This window comes from Amphiprion ocellaris, chromosome 19, assembly GCF_022539595.1.
Source record: "Amphiprion ocellaris isolate individual 3 ecotype Okinawa chromosome 19, ASM2253959v1, whole genome shotgun sequence".
Lineage (NCBI taxonomy): Eukaryota > Metazoa > Chordata > Actinopteri > Pomacentridae > Amphiprion > Amphiprion ocellaris.
This window is the reverse complement of record NC_072784.1, coordinates 16,742,722-16,764,181: the sequence shown is the minus strand read 5'-3', so window position 1 is coordinate 16,764,181 and position 21,460 is coordinate 16,742,722. Positions and strand designations below refer to the sequence as shown.

Sequence of the window (21,460 nt, the reverse complement as noted above, 5' to 3'; positions counted from 1 at the left end):
GGACTTTAAATTAATTTATTAAAAAAAAAAAGCATTTCTCCACTGAAGCAGAACAAACATCAATTTTTTTTCCTTTTACTATCGTTTGGAACGTGTACAATCAGAAAAACAGACTCGCCAGGTCGCCAGAACAGAGCAAAAATTATCTAGCAAAACGAGGGAAGGTGGGTGGAGGGGTCTGCCAACACCACAACGTCAACACAGCTGGGAGGGACCAGGAGGAAGAGCAGAGTGTGAGGAGAAACAAAAAGGAGGAGGAGGAAGGGAAATGAAAAACGCAAACATTTAATCAAGTGCAGGTCTGGTTTGGACAAAGCAGGACTCTTTTCCTCGGTTCAATTTACAGTTAACAACTTCTCCGTTGTTGGATACATGCAAAGGTCAACATCTGGAACTACACATGGAGAATTCATATGCTTATATCGGTTATCTGTGCAAGTATTAAAATATGTAGGTATAACGAAGCAGTTTCATATGGATATGTCAGAACGAGGGGGGAAAAGAAACAAAAAGTTTATGAAAAAACTATTACACCGTTTTCACTGAACAGAAAAAGAAGTTCACATAAAAAGAGTGAGATTTCTAACTTAGTTACCGAAATGTCACCGACCTCACCATTTTGTACGCTTCCTGTAATTAAATTATTACTTCTCTAGATAAGTGAAAATACATTAAAAAAAAATCCTATGCTCCACATTGTTGAACAACAAAATACTGCATATCTACGTACAGCTGCGATTAAGGAAGGTCAGTATTGTGAGAGGCTAGCTGCCAGAGTTTCAAGAATATTGGTTCCGAGTTGATCCCTTTCTGAATGACGGTTTCTTGTTTTTTTTTTTGATTATTTAAAAAAATCTAACCATTGAATGCTCGTCATACTCGTCGCTTGGTTGGTCACGTTGTCCAGAGCCGTCCCGACAGCTGAGGGGAGGACGTTGTCTGTTGGCTGCCGGAGTCTCCAATCTGCTCTGAGGTAGATGCGACAGAAAGGTGGCGTCCAGCCCGAGCCGAGTCTCCCAGTCGGATCACGTGAGGTCAAAGATCAGCTCAATAAGGGTTAATTGTTGTTAAGGCTTCCTGTGGTCTTGCTTTAGTCGCTCCTGTTTCATTGGCTCACAGGGGACACCTTTGTCTTTTTCTTTATTTTTGTTTCTAACCCACATTCCAGTTTTTTTTTGTTTTTTAATTTTTTAAAGGGGTGGACAAATTTTTTTTTCCATGATGCTCTAGAACAGATAACCTAAACTGAAAATGAAAAGAATCTTCTCCATTTGGCACCTCGGGAGTCAGTGGTAGGAGGAGGAGAAACGAAACGTACGACGGGGGACGAGAAAGAGAAGAGAGAAACCGTGGCGGGGTGGGGGGAGTAGAAGGTGGTGGTGGTGGGTGGGTGGTGGTGATGGTGGGGGGTTGTGTGGTTCAACAGACTAGTTGTGGTGGCTGCCTTGGTCGTTAGCTGCTGACGAGTCCGAGTCTGCCGCGGCGGCCGTCTCGTCCTCTGATTTCATGCGCTTGGCGTCCGGCTGTTCGCTGGTCAGCTGGTCCCCGTTCTGCCGCTTAGTGGGCAGGGAGGCTGAGGCCGAGGCGTGGGCCGCCAGCAGGTGGAGGGGGCTCGCCACAGCTGGAGCTGTTAGAAAACAGGAGGGGAGGGACGAGTTAACACTTGACTGCTGGAGCTGCTCAAACTGTGGTTAACTGACATCTATAAGCAGCAGGCCTGTGGCGAGTGTGGTTTGGATCAGAGGCTGAAAGTGTGGCAGGGTTTTAAAGATTTAGCGGAGGCAGTGAAGTGGTTTCTTGTTGAACAAAACCGTCAGATCTTGTGGTTAATTTGAATTTGGGTAGTTCCTCAGTCGCTATCATGTCAAATTTGATGACTGTGAGTATGAAATTGGAGCTAAAATGTTAATAAGTGAGTGTTTTGATTACTAATTCTTGAGGCATTTTTAAAGTGAAACTGTCAAACAAGCCTGTGTTTTCTGCTTGTTAAATAAAGTTCTGTATTTTCCCCACCTATTATCTGTTGCTTGCATCTGCATTGAGAAAAAAACTGAGCAGACTGATCCACAAAATAAAAACTGTGTGGAGCTGTGCTGGGACTAAAAATTATGTCATAATTAAAACATATACAACTACATAAAATTAGCCAGAACATAAGAGTAATGGGGTTTTGTGTATTTCTTTTGGTTCATTAATGTGTAATATAACATAACAGTGGGCTCTGAGCTACAGTGACTAATGGATTTGATGTCAACTGTTAAATTAATCTTGGGTTATTTCAATAACTGATCAATTGGTTTTGATTAACTTAAAAAACAAAATCTAAATTCTCAGACTCCAGCTTCTTAAATGTGAGTACTTTCTGATTTCTTCCCTCCTCTACAACAGCAAACTGTGTATATTTGGATTGTGGGCAAAACAAAACAACTTTGACATTTAGAAACATTTTTAGACATTTTATAGACCAAACAACTAATCGAGATAACAATCAACAACAGATGTAGCCCTGCTGACATCTGTTCAAATGCAATCCTGTAAAACAAACAAAGCCGATGTTTCTCTAAGGAACAATTTGCATGAACCTCCCCACACCTGCTCTTCACTGTGTGACTCACCTGAGCTGGCGGGTCCCTGGATGGCAGTGGTGATGCTGTGGGTGCCATTCTGTGTGATGGCCTTAATGGGCAGCTGGTGTTGACCCACAGGGGCCTGCTGCACTATGGTAACAGTCTGCAGGGCTGACTGGGAGCTCTGGATGATGCGACTGGAGGCACCTATAGAGGTGATGGCGGGAACCGTCTCTACTTTGACTGAGGAGGAGGAACAAAAAACAAAGACTTAAGAGGTGGATAAAGTGTCCAGTTAGAAACCTTAGAACTGTGTTGTCTTAGTGATGCCAAACAAAAACACAGATGACACCTGGTCTGATGCTGCTGAGCGATTCTTTAGTTGAGGCACGTGTGAGAAAATGTCAATAAATCAAATAACGTGAATGCAAGAACATATAGCATAATAGTTCACCTAAATGTTTGTGGCGTGATGTTTTTAAACAACCATTTTCATCTAAAAGCACATGTGACTGCATGCAAGGGGTATGTTTCCATATGACAGCGGAGGAAGAGATGCTTAAAAAACGGCAACCTAGTACAAGATTTAATTCAGAACTGGCAGGCCTGACTGCAGGAACTGCTCTTTTTTTCTAAGATGAAAATATTTTTAAAAATGTGTGGAACCAACACAAAGATCAAAGAGCAGCTCTACTGTCGCAGGAGAAGATGAGAAACTCCAGCAGCTTAAAGGAAGCATTTTATATACTTTTATATTTAAATGCAACGTTCTGACCATCTAGTCTCCGGTGTCAGATGCCAAACATTGCTCGCATTGTGTGGCACTCCTGCCTTAGTTTTATTATAACTGCTTTTTTTCCATAAATAGAAACAACATAATACATAAGATGCAATACATGGAAACCACCAACGATGCAAGCAGTTTAATAAATTATAGATTCATAAATTATTCAAGAACTATAAATCAATAAACTAGAGGCTTTTAAAATACGTATGGAGGCCTTATTTGTGGACAAAGAAATACTTTCATTTATAACAAATGCTAATTGAATTTGAACAGAACAGCAGTTACCTGAGGCTGGCTGTCTTTGATACAGATGTCATTCCAGAGTCACTGAGTTTAATACCATTGACACCCCCTTTTTTAGGAATAATTTCTCATTTTATATTTCCATACTTTACTGAAAGGTTTTTTGTAATTCAGAAAATAATTACGGTAATTAGAGCTGGAAAGCATCAAGACCTTTTTGTTAGTTAGGAAACTGCCAAGAAACACTTGCATAAGATTTAATAGGACAAATGATTCAAATCAGCAGTTTCAAATGCAGAATTTGAAAAATCTTTCAAGGGAAATCATATGTACTTACTTGAAACATGTCATCTGTGTTGTGGAGGCATAAAGTAAGTCTGTGTCTACACATAAAATACTTGCAATATGTTCAATGAACCATTACTTTTGGTTTTTCGGGTATTTTTTTTTAATTATAAAGCAAATTTCAGATGAGGGGAAACTTCTCAAGGAAAATCATTCGGCATTATTTGGAAAATAACACGTCATGGGCTCAAGCAGCTTCTGTTCTTTTTCCTCAATACCTGGATTCAATTCATGCACTCAATACCAATTTACAATACTCAATATTGAGGTCTTTCGCTCAGCGCTTCAAAGCTTTGACTGAAAGATTTTTCATCGTCCCCCATCTCACCTTTGACTTCTGTGTGCTCTCCGTTCTCCTGCGGTTCGCCCTTGATGATGGTGGCTGGCTGTGCGATGACAGCGGTGGCGGGGTTGAGGGACCCCGCTGGAATCTGCTGCAGGACGTGAACAGTCTGAACAGCAGGCTGGGAGGTGCTGGTGCTCACTGGGGAGGCCATGGTGTAAGTCACTGGCTTAATGGTTTGAGGTAACTGACGCTGGACTGCTATGAGTACCGGCTGGTTGTTAACAGGCGAGCCTGGAGCAGGAAACGTAGAGCACAAGGCAACATTCATTCATGAGAACAGATTACATTTATACAGAGGAACTGTGAAGGTCATGAACACGAGGCTGTAGACAGTATCTCAGTGACACAGTGAGGAAAAGGTAAAAAGGGGAAAACTTAAAGTGCTGAGGGAGAATAAACACACCAGAGAGGTATTTATACACACTGATATCAGGTTTAATCTTCAAGGCAAGTTAAAATAAAAATAAAAAATCTGTTGTCAAAGGCAGGAAATAAAACTTTTTAGTACAAATCTGTTAAGAACCAGACAAATTTTATATGACTTGTAACTGTTTTAACTGGGAACAATAAAATGTTCCAACAAACAATGTGAGTGGCAATAAAAGTGTAAACCAGTGTCCGAAAGAAGCTCTGACAGCCACAATTAAACGTTCAACCTCACACATACCTGTGTATGTAAGGAAAGACAGTGTGCAGTGACAGTGCATCTTTATCGGACGTTACAAGGCGTTAAGTCGTTGCACAAAAAGACATAGGCGACAGTCTCGTACCTGGTGTGCTCTGTGCAAAGCGTGCTTCCTGGATCACCGCCAGTTTTGGCTGGACCGCTGTGGTGGACACCGGGGTGGGAGCAGAGGAAGTCTCCAGCTCCAGGGGGACCGGGGAGCCCTCTCGTGATAGGCTGTCAGGGGTCTGGACGCCACTGGAGTGAGCGGAGAGAACCCCCGAATGATTGGGAGACGCTGGGGCACTCCTGAGGGGCACGGAGAGACCAGTTGGAATGGTATTAACAACTGAAATGGTGATTTGTCTCTATATCCTGATGTTCTCAGACAACAGCATTGTGTTAAAAGAGCAGGTCATTAACGTAACAGTATTACTCCTACGTTAGTTTTTAAAAAGTTTATGTACAAAGACGTAGTCTGTGGTGTGAAGGCAAAATATAAGCCTGTAGCTATACAGAAAATACCTACAATAGGATAAATGAACTGTTACATTTGGTCTTTCAGGGGATTTTTTTTAATCATAAAAAAAAAAAGCTAATTCCATGAGGAAAAAATGGAAATGTACAATTCTATCCATTTTCTGTTTTTGTTTTTAAACATTTTTTCTATATCAACTTGATTTCATCTGCATTTTGACTCATCTTTACTTTCTATCACGTGTCTCACCTAAAGTGTCTAAAAGAATATCTTTGGTTGACTGGTAGAGGACAAAAATGGCATTTTATCATCATTTTAATGTTTTCAAACAGGCTTATCAGGAGCCAGAGCCTCTGTATAAACTCACTGTTATTTTCATTTCTGACTGGAAAGTAAGGCATATATATATATATAAAGATAAAGATAAGATAAAAATATATATTTATATATATATATATATATATATATATATATATATATATACATACACATAATTTTTTAGTTTCTTCATATAAAACAGCTGCACAAGGACATGCAGCTGCATAAAGCTCTTAAATGGTTTGTTTAGTTTAATATGTAGGCCAACTTCCTCAAGAAAATCTGTATTATCATTATCATGATCAGAGACATACAAACACTTAGTTTTGCAGTTGTGTGTTTGAACACTGAAATGTAAACAGATGACAGTGATAATGACTGATATGGTACTCCAGTTATTGGCAGGAGAATGTGTGACTGTATTTTTGGTTTCCTGGGTATAATGAATGTAAACTGTAAAGCTTGTTTGCAAACTGTGGGACTAGTAGCCTGCACTGAAAATATCTGAGGCAAAACTCCAAAAACAGAACAGTTTATAAGCACAAAGTGTTTGATATCATGCTTTTATGCTGGGATTAACTGCAGCAAACTGTGTTCCATGAGTTTCTTTGGACTTTAAGCTGCAGTCTCTAACACTGACACAAAGACAGACCTGGAGGAGAGGGGTCCATGTGGGGTCCTGAAGCAGGGGACGCCCCGGGGCCTTCGTTTCCTGAAGGCCTGCTCGATGAGTTTGCCCTCTGATGACGGGTCTATCCTCCAGAATGAACCTTTACCCGGTTCCTCCTGCGACCGCGCCACTTTGATGAAATAACGGTTCAACGACAAGTTGTGACGGATCGAGTTCTGCAACAGGGGAAAGAAAACTTTGATATTACAACAAGAAAATGCAGATTTCTTATTTTATTGTTTGGAACAGGAAAACTAGCGCAGAGTTGTCGCAGATGTTTTACAGCCGTAAGAGTCAAAGTCATACACTAACCAACGAGCATGAGGCAAAACAAACCTGCCAGCCCTTGTCTGCTGTCCTATAGTAAGGGTAGTTCTTTGTGATGTGATTGTAGATTCCATTTAGTGTGAGCTGCTTGTCCGGAGCCAGCGTTATGGCCTGGACTATCAGCTGTGCATAGGAGTACGGAGGTTTGGAGTCGTCCTGTGGAGCAGAGGCCAACAACACAGATTAATGAATCACATCAAAAAAAAAAAAAAAATCATGTAAACAAACTTCTTCACACGTATTCCAACTAAAGAAATTACACTCTTTGAGTATAATGCAACACTGACTGACTGAACTGATGAACACAAACATGCTCACAGCGGTTTCCTTGTTAGTGTACTCAAGGGCTGAGAAATTTGAGGAAAGTATCTAACAATGGTTCCGCCCAATTTAATTTTCAATAAAACAAAATCAAGCTTCAGCTCAATATTCACTATGTAATAGATTGTAAACGTGCAGGAGCATCAACACATGAAGCACCATCAAAAGTGCAACTGTTACACATAGAAAGACAGCATGAATGTGTAAAATCACTGACTAGTGTTTGTGATTTGTGAACTGCATTGTTTGAAATCCCAATTTTGATTTCATGTTGATTGCTGTATTCTTAAGAGGAAAATGGTACATCATTTACCCACTCTTACATTGTTCAGAAATAATCTGAATATGAGATAAAATTACACATCATAAAAAATATCAAATGTATTATAGCACCTATACGTTCATGTTAGGTTGAATTCAACATGTTAAATGCTTTGAACTAGATGGTCAGATGGTGATATTATGTACTGAGAGAAAACAATTGGCTTACTAATTGATCAAAAGAAAACCAATTGGACAATATTTTTCTGACAAAAATATCCGACATCGATGTTTTCTGCTATTTTAATTGTGATCCTGACATATTTTTCTCATTTTTAATTGTAGAAGGGCTGAACTGTTTCAAGAGAATCTTGGGCTCTGGGAAATTTTTATTTTATCCTCTTACATTTTACAGGCAAAAAGGTTAATTGTGACATCATGAAGACACTTCTTACTACACTCATTACATGAACGAGGAGCCAGAAACTCAAAGGTGTGAGAAAAACTAAAAGAATGTCTGAAATGCTGTGATAACTGGCCAGCAGCAACATTTTAAACACTTTAATACAACCTGTAATGTTGAAGGGAGAACAGAGTCACCAGGCCTGAGCTCTCACCTTGGGACTGTCCCCTCCAGAGGCCTCTTTGTCGTTCTCAGGCTGGGAGTTGTCATTTATAAGCTGCAGCTCCGCAGAGCTGACCATGCGACCACCCATCCTGTAGCCTGAAGAACCTGCACCCCGAGGACTGGAGGGGCAGGAGTTAGCAGCACTGCAGGGGGAGGCAGAAAAAAAAAAGACAGTTAGCTACCAAGAAACTTATTTTAAAGATAATTTACACTTACAATAGCAAAGAAGAAGTAAACAGCCAACTATAGGTTTGGATTAAGTGCTCAAACCTAAAATAAAACAGGCTTGGCATTTCCCAGAAGGGGCATAACAATGTTCTGCGACTCGGATCATCCGCAGTCTGTGCTGCAGTGGCACGCTTTTGGCCAACATCTATGCAAATCGCTGTACCGCCCAGGTTGTCTGGAAACACTGCAATCACTTCAAGAGACACAATCAGGCCTAAAGCAGTACCGCTTTTACACCTTTATCAAGTCTAATTATCTAGTAAACATATGAATAACCCGATAAGACTTAATGTAAAGGACGATTTACATAGTTGATGTTGGTTTTGGTCCTCAGGGGATTCTGGAGATGTTGGTAAACCAAACAAAGCAGCAGCGGATCAGGACGCCCACATGTGTGGCACCTGCTGCCTCTTTCATTACCTCAAATGTTTACTTGTCAACACACTATCATTTAACCGTCGCTCAACATGTGAATGACAGAAGAAACTAGTTGGTTGGTGGTAGCCATCTGGTTGAGGTCAGGGTTTGAGAGGATCTAAGGGTCTGACATGGAGCCGCCTCCCTCTCCAAGCCCTGCCGTCGGAGAAATAAGCCTAAGCTGATCACTATATAGGGGCCACGTCAAGGTCAGCTGACACCCTCAAGGTCGCAGAGGAGCTGTGGGGGAGTGAGTTTTCTTTCCACAGAACACTCCCAGGACGAGAAAACTATAAGACACTAGAGAAAAGTACTGAAAAGCTGAAGAGATTGATGAAGATTTTATGCTGATTATATATTGAAAACATTCCAGTACATACACTACAAAATATAACATCCTGGACTTATTTCCATCCTTGCTATGAGTGTGTTCAGTCCACCAAACTCCTACTTTATCAAGGTGGAGTAAAGCATTCAATGTCTGACAGAACTAAAATGATCCATTCTAATTTTCATTCAAGATAATTTAAAACACATTAAGCTGCTTTGAAGTCACAAAAAAACTCCAATGTGGGGACATTTTGATGATTAATCTCCAGAAACTGACCTCAGATCTCTACAGTGAATTAAGCAACTTAGTTAACCGCCTGCAATCCAAAACAAGCCAATGGAATTCAAATTTATGCAATGTAATAACTGTCAGTTTTTCAACTTTTCAGTGGTCCTCGATTTACTCCTGTGAGGGATGCCGTTCGGTCAGGAAACTTCAAAATCCCATTAATGTAATTCTCATTCAAAAATTCACAAAAAAGCAAAACAAAACAAAAAAACAAAACTACAAATTCTGTCCTTGGCAAAACCAGGATGCAATTGGTGAGGCAGCTGCTACCAACAGTCACTTGACAAAAATTGAACTGAGCAGCAGGTTGTGTTTGTACAAGCAGATAGGGGATGTGTATTAAAACAAATTAAAAATGTAGTAGTAGTAAAATATATATAGTATGTAGCATTACCATTAGTTTTTCAGTAAGAGTAACACCTGTGAGCATGTAGAAAAATGATTGTAAAATAAGTTACCAAAGAAATGTAACTTTTTGTACTTTTTAAATGATCTGTGCCATTTTAAGTGTGTCACATTGCATAGAATATATTTCTGAGTTCTCTCTACTTTCACTTGGAAGGACAATATTGATAAGTGACACCGTTAAAGAAGCAGTGACATATTTTTATCGTAGGAGCGACTTTCTCCAAAAAAACCCCAACATAAATACATAATTTCCAAGAATGCATACCTAATGGTGCCAGTAGGCGATGGCAGGGGGCTCATTAGGTGAGCGATGTTGTCTGGAATGTTGATGGTCAGAGGGGAGATCTGGGGCTGGACTGGTTTCACTGGGGACTCGGGCGCCTCACGCTTCACCTTCTTCCCACTGGACAGGGCTGTGAATGTGATCTTAATGTTTGTGCTGGGGAACCTGAAAGTGCACCTGCAAAAGGACAAGCACACAGGAGTTAAAAACTTTTTCAGCACCCACAACACTTTTAAAACAAGCTCCAAAGCACCTGTCAGTGAAAACAGCATTTCAGTACTTGATAACACCACATAAACCCCCGCTTGGGTAGAATCATTAATGGATTTCTGCCTGACTTTAATGTGTACGCTAATTAAATGTAAATACTGATGTACTGGCTTGACGACATTCTGATATGTCCGTGTTTTGAGAGGAAGCGATGGCCTCACTGGAAACAGAGCTAAATTAAGCAGAGTGTTAAATATAAGACATGCCTGTCGTGCACGAGCCACTGCACCGTGTCAACAATGGCAACATGCCTCAAATTAAACTTCTACAGCCACTTGATTCATTCAATCATGCAAATCAGAAAACAGAAAATAAATGCACAATAATACTGATTAATAATCAAACATTAGTGATTTATCAAAAAAAAAAATGCTGATTTGCTGTGCAAAATGGAATATTTAGGATTTCGACTGTCGGTGGGCAAATGACACCTTATGAGGGCATGAATGTGAGCTGTACAGTGACATTTTATTAGCTACATTAAGTGTTTAATTGTGACTATAATCAATAACCAAAGCTCAAGCAGGTATTTAAAACTGCTGCAACACCAACTGCTCTGGTAAATCCAACACTGTGTAAGCCCTCCTACATTTTCCACAATGACTTTCAGCACGTTGCAGAAAATAGGGTAAGGACTTGTTCCATTTTCCTTCATATGCAGAATGCCTTGTTGCTGCATTAAATTATACTCTGAAGAGGCTGTGTGTGAGAGAGAATTTGGTGTCTCTGCTTCTAGGCTGGATCTGCTGCATGCCCCGTTTCCTCTTGGTAAACTAGGTTGCTGCGGTTCTCTTCATTTATGCAAAATTGATTAAAAAAAAAAAACAAAAAAACAAAAAACAGCGAGGCGTGCTGCTGATCATCGTGACACCAAACCATCTGAGAAGTTGACACCGTCAGATGGGAAATTTGTGGATAAAGGCGAGGTCATTGGCCGACTTTTTAAAAATGCAACAGCCTGGAGTTACATCCGCCAAATGTGAAGTTACTGTCGCTTAACAGAAAATAAAGGGGCATCCACCAATTTTACACAAGGGCCAAGTCTAACCTTGATTATGTGACTATGTGTATTAGAAGCTTACGGTCTGAATTTTAAAGCAGTTAGTAGGGAGTTACGACCAAAAGACTCCACAGTATTCTGAAAATTGAAGGATCCATTGTTTTGGGGAGCTAAATGTTAGAATTTCTCTCTTTCTCTCTTCATTTAGTCTTAAATTTCACTCTGGTGCAGTCTCAAACTTTTAAGAAGTGGCCAGAATAAAGGAACAACTCAATCGACTTTAATTCAATGTCAAATTCTTTAGGAAAGCCAATGTGGACCGCATCATAATTCATTCTCATTAGTTTAAACTTCTTTTAAATGCAACATCCTCTTCTCCTGTTTTACAGAGGACTGGGACATCTGTATCTTGACGATGTCATAAACCCCTTCAAAATTTGATGCAACAGGTCTGTGCCATTTGCACTAATAGTTAAATTAATCACTGATGTTGAAGAGATTGATGAAAAATGTCGTAATTTACTTCACGATTTGATATCCAAAGGGCAAAAAAAGGGAAAAGTCTATCAGAATGGACATGCAAGGACATTACCAACAGAAACAGAAGATGTCAGGTGGATTTTTTTGGTAATTAAAGTATTCTGGACTTATAGCAACATCACTGGTGTACAATAGATGTTTATATCAGAGAGATGAAGTTGAACCGTGGAGGCAACGCTCACAGATACCCCTGAACAGAAAGGACTCTTCTAAATCGCTGCTCGGATCGGGCTGCCTGACACCCTGGAGACGGCGCAGGCACACATTGGTTTTTACTTAGTAGAAGACTGCCAGGCACAGCAGTTTTTTTTGCCAGGCCCTCACAGAGCTGGCATCTGCTGAGAGAACTGTATCCCCGACACCTACATCTCAAATTAGCTTTGCAGCTCACAGGAGGAGACTGAAACACTTCCTGCAGCCAGACTGGTGAGGGGAGACACTTTCATTATGCATGTACCCTTTCAGGAAGGGTTTAGTCTTCTCTGCAGAGCTGATAAAGTCGTGGAAGATCTTTAAATAACATCAGACAATTTTAATATTGAGCCACTGACAGAGCAGGAACAATGAAATCTAAATATATCAATAACAGATAAAATATCAGACACTACTTGGTTCCTTTAGGTTCTTCCCTGTACGTCATCCTGCTGTCAGTGAACGCAGCTGTATGCACAAGAAGAAAATACTGGCTCAAACGCTAACAGCCCGTTGACATGTGAATATTATCAAAATATGTCACAATGAGCATATATTGCACAGGTAGGCCATTTTATTGACTGTCTGGTCAACAGCAATACGGTAATAGTACAGCAGTCAACTATTTTGATTATGAGTACATTTCTAGGCTACTTTTAAAGAAATAATACAAAAGTTTTGCTTTGAGTTTTTTTCTGACATTGTGGTAAGGAAGTATCTAAGTAAATGTCAGTTTGTACGATGGGGAAATTGCAATGGGGTGTGTTTTTTTCAATTTCCTGATGACTCAAAAGATTAATCAAGAAACTGGTGTAAAGGTTAATTGACAGTGTAACTAACAGTCAGTTGCAGTTATGCAGTTAGAGCTGAAAATATTAATCAATTGTCAGCTATTAGATTAACTTCCAACTGTTTTGATAGTTAAGTCAGTTCGATTTTTTTTTTTTTTTTTAAAGAAATAAAGTCTAAATTTTCTGTTTCCAGCTTCTGAAATTTAAACATATAATGATTTTTAATTCTTCTGTCACAGTAAAACTTAATATCTTTGAGTTGTGGGCAAGACAAGATATATAAGACCTTTTTCACCATTTTCTGACATTTTATTGAGCAAACCACTATTAGGATAACTGAACAAATAATTGACAGGTAATGAAAATAATTGTTAGTTGCAGCCATTCAAATGTTGTGAAGGAATAAAAGATTAAAACTAAAAAAATGATTATCAATTATTTTCTGTGACAAACATTTGATTATGTTAGATATGAGTACTGCTATGATTTCAGAGTGTCAGAACTGTGGAATATAACAACGTACAAAACGCTAACCCCTTCACTTATTATTAAGACACCCAAGTGTTTCATATATTTATTTAGGAGAGTAAAATACTGTCAAAAACTTTGAAAGATTTATGATTTCTACCAGGAAATATTTGAGATAAAATAGGTACTCACACCTGACAATCTAACCAAACATTCAAGACCAATATTCAATCCTTTACTCAGATACCCTCAACACTACATGCAACACATCAGTTTTAATTCCCAATTTTTTTTCTTATTGTCTAGATGAGGTTTATAGAAGGAAAAGCTGTGTTTATTATGTTATTGAACAGCCTCCTACTTCACATGCAATCACAGAAGCTTCTTTATAAGCCCTAGTTTTCTCTTGTATGAACGAGGCCTAGACTCCTACGACGCAAATGCACAGTTACTATGCTGCTAAGCTGTGAGGACAGCAACAAACAAAGCTTGTTCAGCTGAAAGCTTTCACTTGATGTTCACCCCCACCCAGCCTGCAAAAAAGAATGTAAACAAAAGAAGACAGGAAGAGCACCAACTTGGAGTGAATTTGTGGGTGTGGGAGAGGACCGGGAGGGGAGGGAGGAAGGGGAAGGGAAGGCTGTTGCTTTCTGCTGGCTCTGTTTACATCACCAAAGAGGAATCCCTGGAATACAACCGACCTGTCCCCTGAGCTACAGCTCTGCGAGTTCTCTCATGCCGTCAATCTGCTTCTTCAGCTGTGCTCATCTTATCATGGATGGTGTTAGTCTTTTAAGGGTCGTCTCTGGCTTTAGGATTACAGTAAAGCATGTGAGCCCTTGCTAGCTGGTGTCTTACTCGTGGAAGTCCATGTAGTAAAGACTAATTAAAAGCTTCTTATTGACAGTCTGTTCAATCAATACAAGAATGTGAAACCACTGCTGTTCCTTATAGTGTCTACTTAACAAAGTGTCTTGATATACTGGATGTATGATGCGGCTAAAGAGCAGGGCAGTAGCTCTCAAATTCTGTGCAGCTCAAGAAAATAGTCCTGTGCAACAGGCCAATTTGGAAATTGCATCAAGTCAAAACAAGTCGACTTTGTGCAGCGCAAAGAAAAAAAGTGGTTTCATATTGAGGGATTGCACAATAGCTGAGAGCAGTGTGCAAAGTCTGACCAGTGTTGGCAGAAGCTGGCAGGTTTTTCTACATTACAGGGTAGTGAAGTGAATGAACTGCAGTCAGTTTTTTGGCATGCTGAAATCCCAAACAAATCTAACCGGCCAACATGTAAACACCCTGGTGTGGTTTATTTTTTCTGATGCACAAATGGTTTGTTGTTTTAATTCTGCGTGTGGACACATTTTTCCACCCATTCTTCTTAGAAAGAAATTACACATTAAATTCACTTACAAGAATTTGGTTGTCTTTTGTTCATTCTTTAAATTCTTCCTTGCAAAATTAAAGTTGACTGTTGACTGAAAAAAGCCCAAGACTTCTATTCTGGTACTAGATGCATAAAAGTAACTTCTATTGCTGTTGTTGTTTAATCATCCTTTTTGATGTATCAATTACTCATATAGCTTATCAAACCTTCAGTTAAAATTTATCAGAAAACCTTGTAGTGACTCATTATTTTCATTGTTTTTGCAGATTAAAAAAAGTATGTAAACTTTCTGATTTAAAAACAGGACATTGGCAAATCTTTAGAAGCTGAAAAATTAGATTTGTAGGCAATTTTAGGCCTGCAGCAAATTAACAGGGTCCGTAAGTGATTAAACTGATCAGTATTTTAATAGTTTTTACCATAAAAAGCCAGAAAAAAAACATAAAATATCAACAGGTCTCAAACACCTCATGGGAATGTCTTCAAATTGGTTGTTTTTTTGTTTAAAAAAAAAAAATCCTAAAATCTAAAATTTACAAAGGTTACTGATCATCACAATGGAGAACAAATGGGTTAGTTAGATTAACAAAGTTGTCTGTGCATGGTCTCTGTTCAGGAAAGACATCAGTTTGCCATTACTGTTTATTTTTACCAGGAACTTTATCTGTATGAGCAACATGGCTTGCATCCAAACCATGCAGGAAATATTTACTGGAATACAGATTCCAAGTTTTGAAAAAGCGAAGGACTGCCTGATATATGTTTGTGTATAAAGCAGAATATTTCACAACAGCACTTTATCAGCAAGACAAACAATGGAACGGTGCAGGCTGCAACCTGCAAGACAGAACTCCAAAACTTCACCAGCCTCCCTTCCAAAAACTTCTCATTTAATTTTAGAAGCAAAATATCACTCTGACTCTTTGTTTAATAGTTGATGCAAGATAGTTATTGAGGAAAAGCGTTGGTTAGTGTGAATTCGGGTTATCCGACTTGAGGTTAAAGGTCCCACAGGTTGTGCTGTTGGTAACCGGCAGGGCGGGGACGGGCTGGTTTGTTTACGTTTAGGGGTCGAGAAGAGATCCATTCACAACTACAGGGAAGCTAACTGCTAGCTAACATGTTGGCATGAGCCCAATGACGAATGTTTACAGTATCACGAGAACACATTTGTGACTTAAGGGTGTCCATGTGATAGAAAAACCCACCACTAATCAATATCAACAATAGTATGAGTGTATATTTGTTATTTTGGTTAACTAGCTGCATTAGAGACTCAGAGGAATGCGACTGAAGCTAAGTTAACCACTGGATGGAATGTGGGGTGAAGGCAGGCGGCTAATTAACACTGTTGCTAACAAGAATGTCAACAAAGAAAATGGCATTGGGAACAGGATGCGGAGTTCTTGCTAACATGCTAAAACACGTGGTGCTCTAGACCCTGCTGGCCAATGTAAACCCAAAGTTGTTAACTTTAGCAGGCTGGCTACCGGGCGCTAGCGTCCACATGTTCTCCAGGAAGGGGGGAAACTTACATTCGTGGAAGCTGCAGAGGAGGGGCGCCCCGTCTCAGGAACACTCCGTCTACAAACACCCCGTTTTTACCGAGACACCTCAGGTAGAAATCTCCGCTGCCAGTGCCGTCGTCGCTGGCGGTGAATATCTCCAGATGCCTCCGGGAGATGAAGCTCGAGTGACCCATGCTCACGTCCACGGAGCCCTGAGACGAGTTCCGGCCGATGGTCACCGAGCGCTTTTTCATCATGTATTCGAATTCACGGCCCTCAAGCCGGGCAACCGGCCCAGACGATCCGCTCACCGCAGCCATGCTCGGGGTGAAGTCTCTCAACGCCGAATACTGGAGCACTAAAACACCGGTGTACGGACGCCCGACTGCGGCCCTTTCGGAGTAAATGAAGCAAATCTACAAGAGGGGCATCAAATTCAAAACAGGAATCCGGAGGGGAACATGCGAGGCCAGGGACAGCGGCTCCGACCCACCGCCGAGAGAAAGGGGAGCAGAGAGATCCAACCAAACAGAGCAGGAGGCGGGCACGGCAGCACTGACTGCGCTCTAAGCCAATCAGAGTCCAGGACGCTGATGCGGCTTCGCTGCTGCGACCAATTACACGTGCGCATTAATCCGAGGACAGATTCAAGGTCGGTTGGTGGGTAGCTATACGCGCATATGCTACCCGGAGTACAGTAAGAGATGGATGGACCGTTTTCACCCAGCAAGAAAGGAGCGGAGCGACCAGGTTACACGTGCAACCAATCGTAATAATCACTACAGGTAGAGATTATCGATAATCCACGGTGATGCATCGACATCACCGACTAATCGTGTGTCTGAACCCAGAATCAACCACTTGTATGGAAGGAGGTTGTGTGATTTAGGTTTGCTGGAAGACCAAGACGCAGCAAAGCAAAGCCACGGTGCATGATGGGTCTTCCTCCTCCACTACAGAATCCATGTCTGGTTTTACACGTTGCTTCCTTTGCAGCATCTTGTTACTTTGGAAGGATTAGGTTAGTTGATTTATAAATTATTATTGTCACAGTGTGTGGCAACACATCTCGTTTCCTCGACAGACAGACAGTTAGACAGACGTACCTCATGACGGCCAGCTGTGGTTGCAGGTTTATAATCCTGTTCTGTCTGCAGGCCATGCTATCATCAGAATGAGTGACCCTGCCATCTGTAGGCCACTTGTTTGTAAACACTGTATGTAGGGGAAGTGCGTGCGCGTGCCCGTGCATGTGCGTGCCACTGGTGAATGCCTCCATCAGAAGATAACACCTCTGAGCAGGTGTGAAGTCATAATCAGGCATTAACTGTGTGCTTTCAGGGCTTGCAGCAATGCGGTAACATCAAGGTCAATAATGGTTTTATTGCAGAGAAACTTCCGTTTGTGAGGACAGAAGTTGCACAAAAACTGCTGCAGGAGTTTGGTATGAGTCATCATAAAGACAAATGGTAATCAGATAGAGAAAAGGCTGTTTGTAGTGTGATGTTAAGGTGGCAGAGGTGAGGAAGCTGTCAAAGCTGAATTCTGTTATGGGAAATCACTCACATCCATTTCACACACTGGAGGTGATTCAGATCAACACCTCCAGTCACCCGACGCTACAGGATGTTCTGTCTACAAGGGTGCTGTAAAAAGTTCTTGGCCTCGCCAGAAGACTTCACAGGAGAGGATTGTTCTTGCATTATTTTCATCTTTAACTTCAGTGCCCTTGGTCCAACAGTGTTCAAGCTTCACAATCCCTTCACAGAAGAAGGTCACATCTTGAGCTGGCAGATACTTTTCTATTTTCTACAGCATGCATGACTTCATCATCACCTCTGGATATGGTGCAGTGGGATCTCAGTTGGGTAACAAAAGTCAGGGGGTTAAGGGTCAGGTGAGTAGGGTCGACGGGGCAACAGTTCAAAGCCACATTCGGCTGATTCTGCCACCTGTGTTGCGTGGATGGAAACATTGTGCTGGGGCAACAGAACACCAGCTCCAACCTTTCCTCTCATTGCTTTAATCATCTGAGTTTTTGTGGACAGTGATATAAATCTTTATAGTAAACAGTTATGCCTCAAATTGGGAGTTACGTCTCTTATTTTAGGGTCAGGCCAAGAACTTTTTGAAGTATTAACTGCCATTAAACTGTTTAATGGGCAGGAAGAAGAAGTAATCCTGCTGTACTCCATGTACAGGGGACTGCTGTACTGTTCCATACATTTTTTAGATGTTTTCAATTTTATGGTATATAAAGATTTTAGATATGCTAATCATTTTGCACAGCGCATATCTTCTATCTTTTGCACATGACATGCAAAAGATAGAAATGAAGAAAAAATATTACAAAGCAATTTTAACTATTCATTTGTCAAGCAGAAATGTCAACAAATGTGAGGATTTTTAAGCATTTCCTTTTAACCCTGAGAATAGAAAAGCCTTCACTGTCAGCTGGGCCTCAGTGACCAGAGTTAAACTGCACAGAAAGGACGACGTAAGTGTTGGCTGCTGAAAGAAGAAAGAGTTGTGGTCACTGCACGACAAGTGATTAAACGCACTTCTCTTAAAATGTGACAAATAATTTAAGAGAGAAATACTTTAAAAAGTTTGACTCATTATCTCATATTTCCCAAAACTAAACAATAATGAAAAGAGAAGTGATATGCAGCCAGTCTATCCGCACGATATGTGACTGCATGACATAAATTGGGGGACACATAATTAAAACATCACTGAATAGAACTATTTTTTTTATAAATATAGCACATACACACCACACATATTTACAGTGCTTTCTGCCATTCTGTTGTTCTTTTCAATTTTCTTACCTCATTTTTTTTCTTTATTTAATTACACTCTCCTTAATGCTTTGGCAACATTGTTAGCCTGATATTCATGCCAGTAAAGCATACTAAAATGAACTGAATTGAAAAAAAAATAAATCAAAGTACACCTTTCAGCCCTAGAGCTTTTCTGCAGATGTCCATAAAGATGTCCATCTCTTTGTGACACAAAACATTCATTACAAACTCTGTAGCTACAACGAACACCTGCTCCCTCTTACCTCCTTCTTCCTCGCTGATTTCTGTTGCATGTTGTGCAGATGACGGTCCAAACTGAAATATGCAATTTTAGGCTACATTTTTTCACATATTATCAACCTTTGCACTTGGAATAAATTCATTTTTTAAACAAACTGCACATGCAATGAGTATTTGATAAGGATGTGCATTTTAACAGGTGCACTTTTGTTGATTAAAATATGATATTTTTTGGTGATTTCTGTTCTAATCTTAAAGCAAACAATCAAAAAAAACTTGTCAAGACTGATATAACCATATAATATATAAAGTGCATGAAATCATTACAATTAATTAAGAATAAAAGGTTAAAATCACCCTTACTATTAAAATATTGAATGAGCAAAACTGAAATTAGTGTTCAGTATTCCTGCATTCTTTTTTGCTCGTTTTCATACTAATGTGAGGTGAAGACTTTTCTCAATTTAATGCTGGACTTACACTACCGTTCAAAAGTTTGAGATCACCCAGACAATTTCACCAAGACAACCATTAGAACACAGGAGTGATGGTTACTGGAAATGGGCCTCTGTACCATACATTTTGTAGTTTGGTTAGTTTAGTTTTAAACTCTACAGACTTCAGATTCAGACATATTCTCAAAAAGATTTGGTAATGTCATGCCTTTAAATACATACATGTAAGGACTACATTTCCCCCTGAATAGACAAGAATATTCCTCTTAGTACAGTTCTTAATAGAGATCTTAAAGAGGCTGGAAGGAGTCAAACTCACTGCAATCAGATTTAAACAGGAACAAATACAGCCCAAAGTCTGACAAAGTGGCTTAATATGTGTTTATCGCTTCTTTTCTCCCTTTAAAAATTAAAGCCAGGAAGAGCTGACAGGTAATTTAACCTCCAACTTCAACTCCACCAACCACTGGAGGGAGACATCCACCTTTCCCAACGCTCCATAGATGACATCATGAAGCCATCAGCCATTTTAAGCCTTCAGGCCGAGGTAGTAAGAGTGGAATAATAAACACACTATCGTCACTTCATCGCCCGCTCAATAAGAGATTTATCTGCCTGCAGCCAGACTACACAAGCATTTATCTGCTTATTAATAACAGCATTGATATAGAGAGCTGATTATCCATACATGAGCTGCATAATGGGCCCGATCTTTATCCAACAATGCATTCATTATATATTCAATATTAGATTATTTAAATCTGACGGTTCTTTTAATGCAAGCATTGAATAACAAATCACGTCAGGATGATTCAATGGAGCTACATAGCAGCCCACATCTGAATTATTAAGACATTAGAAATATTTATTATTTATCAGTTTTATTATAGTTTCTGTATATGTGTGGGAAGCACTTGTCTGTCCACTGGTGACAGTCTGTCCAGGAAGAGCAGCAAACCACTAATGTCTAGTCAAAGCTCTTTCCAGCCACACAATCCCAACCTCACATCTGCTCATCTTTACCCTGAAAACGGCATCTGCAGCATCACGCCGCGTGGAAATCTGAGACCTCGTGTTCTCGAAAGTAAAGCCCCTAGTAATCTGCGTCTCTCACAGGACTCGCTGTTATGCGTTGCTGTGTACGGCTGTGATTAAGATTGTAATGACATATAGCATCAAGACAACTTGGGGATTACAGCAGGAGAGAGAGGGCGGCGTCCCCGGAGAGGTAGGGCAGAGCAGCAGGGTTTCCATCGCTGCAAAGAGAGAGAGACCCATTACGCCTCTCCTCCATTTCCTCTCTCAGGGGCACCAACCAAATGGACACATTAATAACACTCCCCAAGTCTGAGGGAGCTAATGGTGCCTTGAGTGCTGATTAAGGCTGGAAGATTTGGGCGTGGAGGCAGAGTATTAATTTCATTCTCCTTGTAGACTGTTGCATGGATCCAGTGAAAGAGCAGGGTTTTTTTTTTTTTTGTAAGTTTTTACAATGCGCAAAGTCCTACACTGAAAAAATGTACCTTTAAATCACTTACTAGTTGTAATGTTTTGGACAATTTATTGTTAGATTACAAATTACTACTAAGTCGTAAATAACTAGTAAAAATCACAAAAAAAGTAATAACTTACATATTAAACATGAAAGGGGGGGCACAATAGTTATTTGTATTTTTATAAATGATAATTCATTATTTTACAGTTTGACCTTGGAATTCTTATTTTACACTATTTTTGTGTATTTAAAATAGCAAATACCTCATTATTTTATTACAGATATTTACTGTCATTTAAAATAAAAGTAATGTATGTTAAGGATTTAAGAATGGCAAAGAAATTTTTGACTGTGATTTTACAGAATTTCCCTGTTTTGTTAAATTAGAGATAATGTCCAG

General features: G+C 40.0%; 1 protein-coding gene across 1 annotated transcript; it reads right to left on the bottom strand.

Annotated features, from left to right (window-relative positions):
• Window positions 1-16,578, bottom strand: foxk2b (forkhead box K2b). The gene is made up of 9 exons (XM_023279671.3): window positions 16,094-16,578; window positions 9,893-10,087; window positions 7,945-8,098; window positions 6,755-6,901; window positions 6,401-6,594; window positions 5,059-5,261; window positions 4,271-4,519; window positions 2,616-2,810; window positions 1-1,627 (listed from the first exon to the last, which is right to left on the bottom strand). The coding sequence occupies exons 1-9, from the start codon at window positions 16,384-16,386 to the stop codon at window positions 1,428-1,430; spliced, it is 1,830 nt and encodes a 609-aa protein (XP_023135439.1). The 5' UTR covers window positions 16,387-16,578; the 3' UTR covers window positions 1-1,427.
• Window positions 16,579-21,460: the final 4,882 nt, after the last annotated feature.

Coding starts and splice junctions, on each gene's coding strand:
- foxk2b (XM_023279671.3), bottom strand. CDS start 16,386: ATGGCTGCGGTGAGCGGATCGTCTGGGCCGGTTGCCCGGCTTGAGGGC. Junction 6,595..6,754: donor CAGCAGACAAGGGCTGGCAG/GTTTGTTTTGCC, acceptor CCCCTGTTGCAG/AACTCGATCCGTCACAACTT. Junction 1,628..2,615: donor CCAGGGACCCGCCAGCTCAG/GTGAGTCACACA, acceptor GTTTTCTAACAG/CTCCAGCTGTGGCGAGCCCC.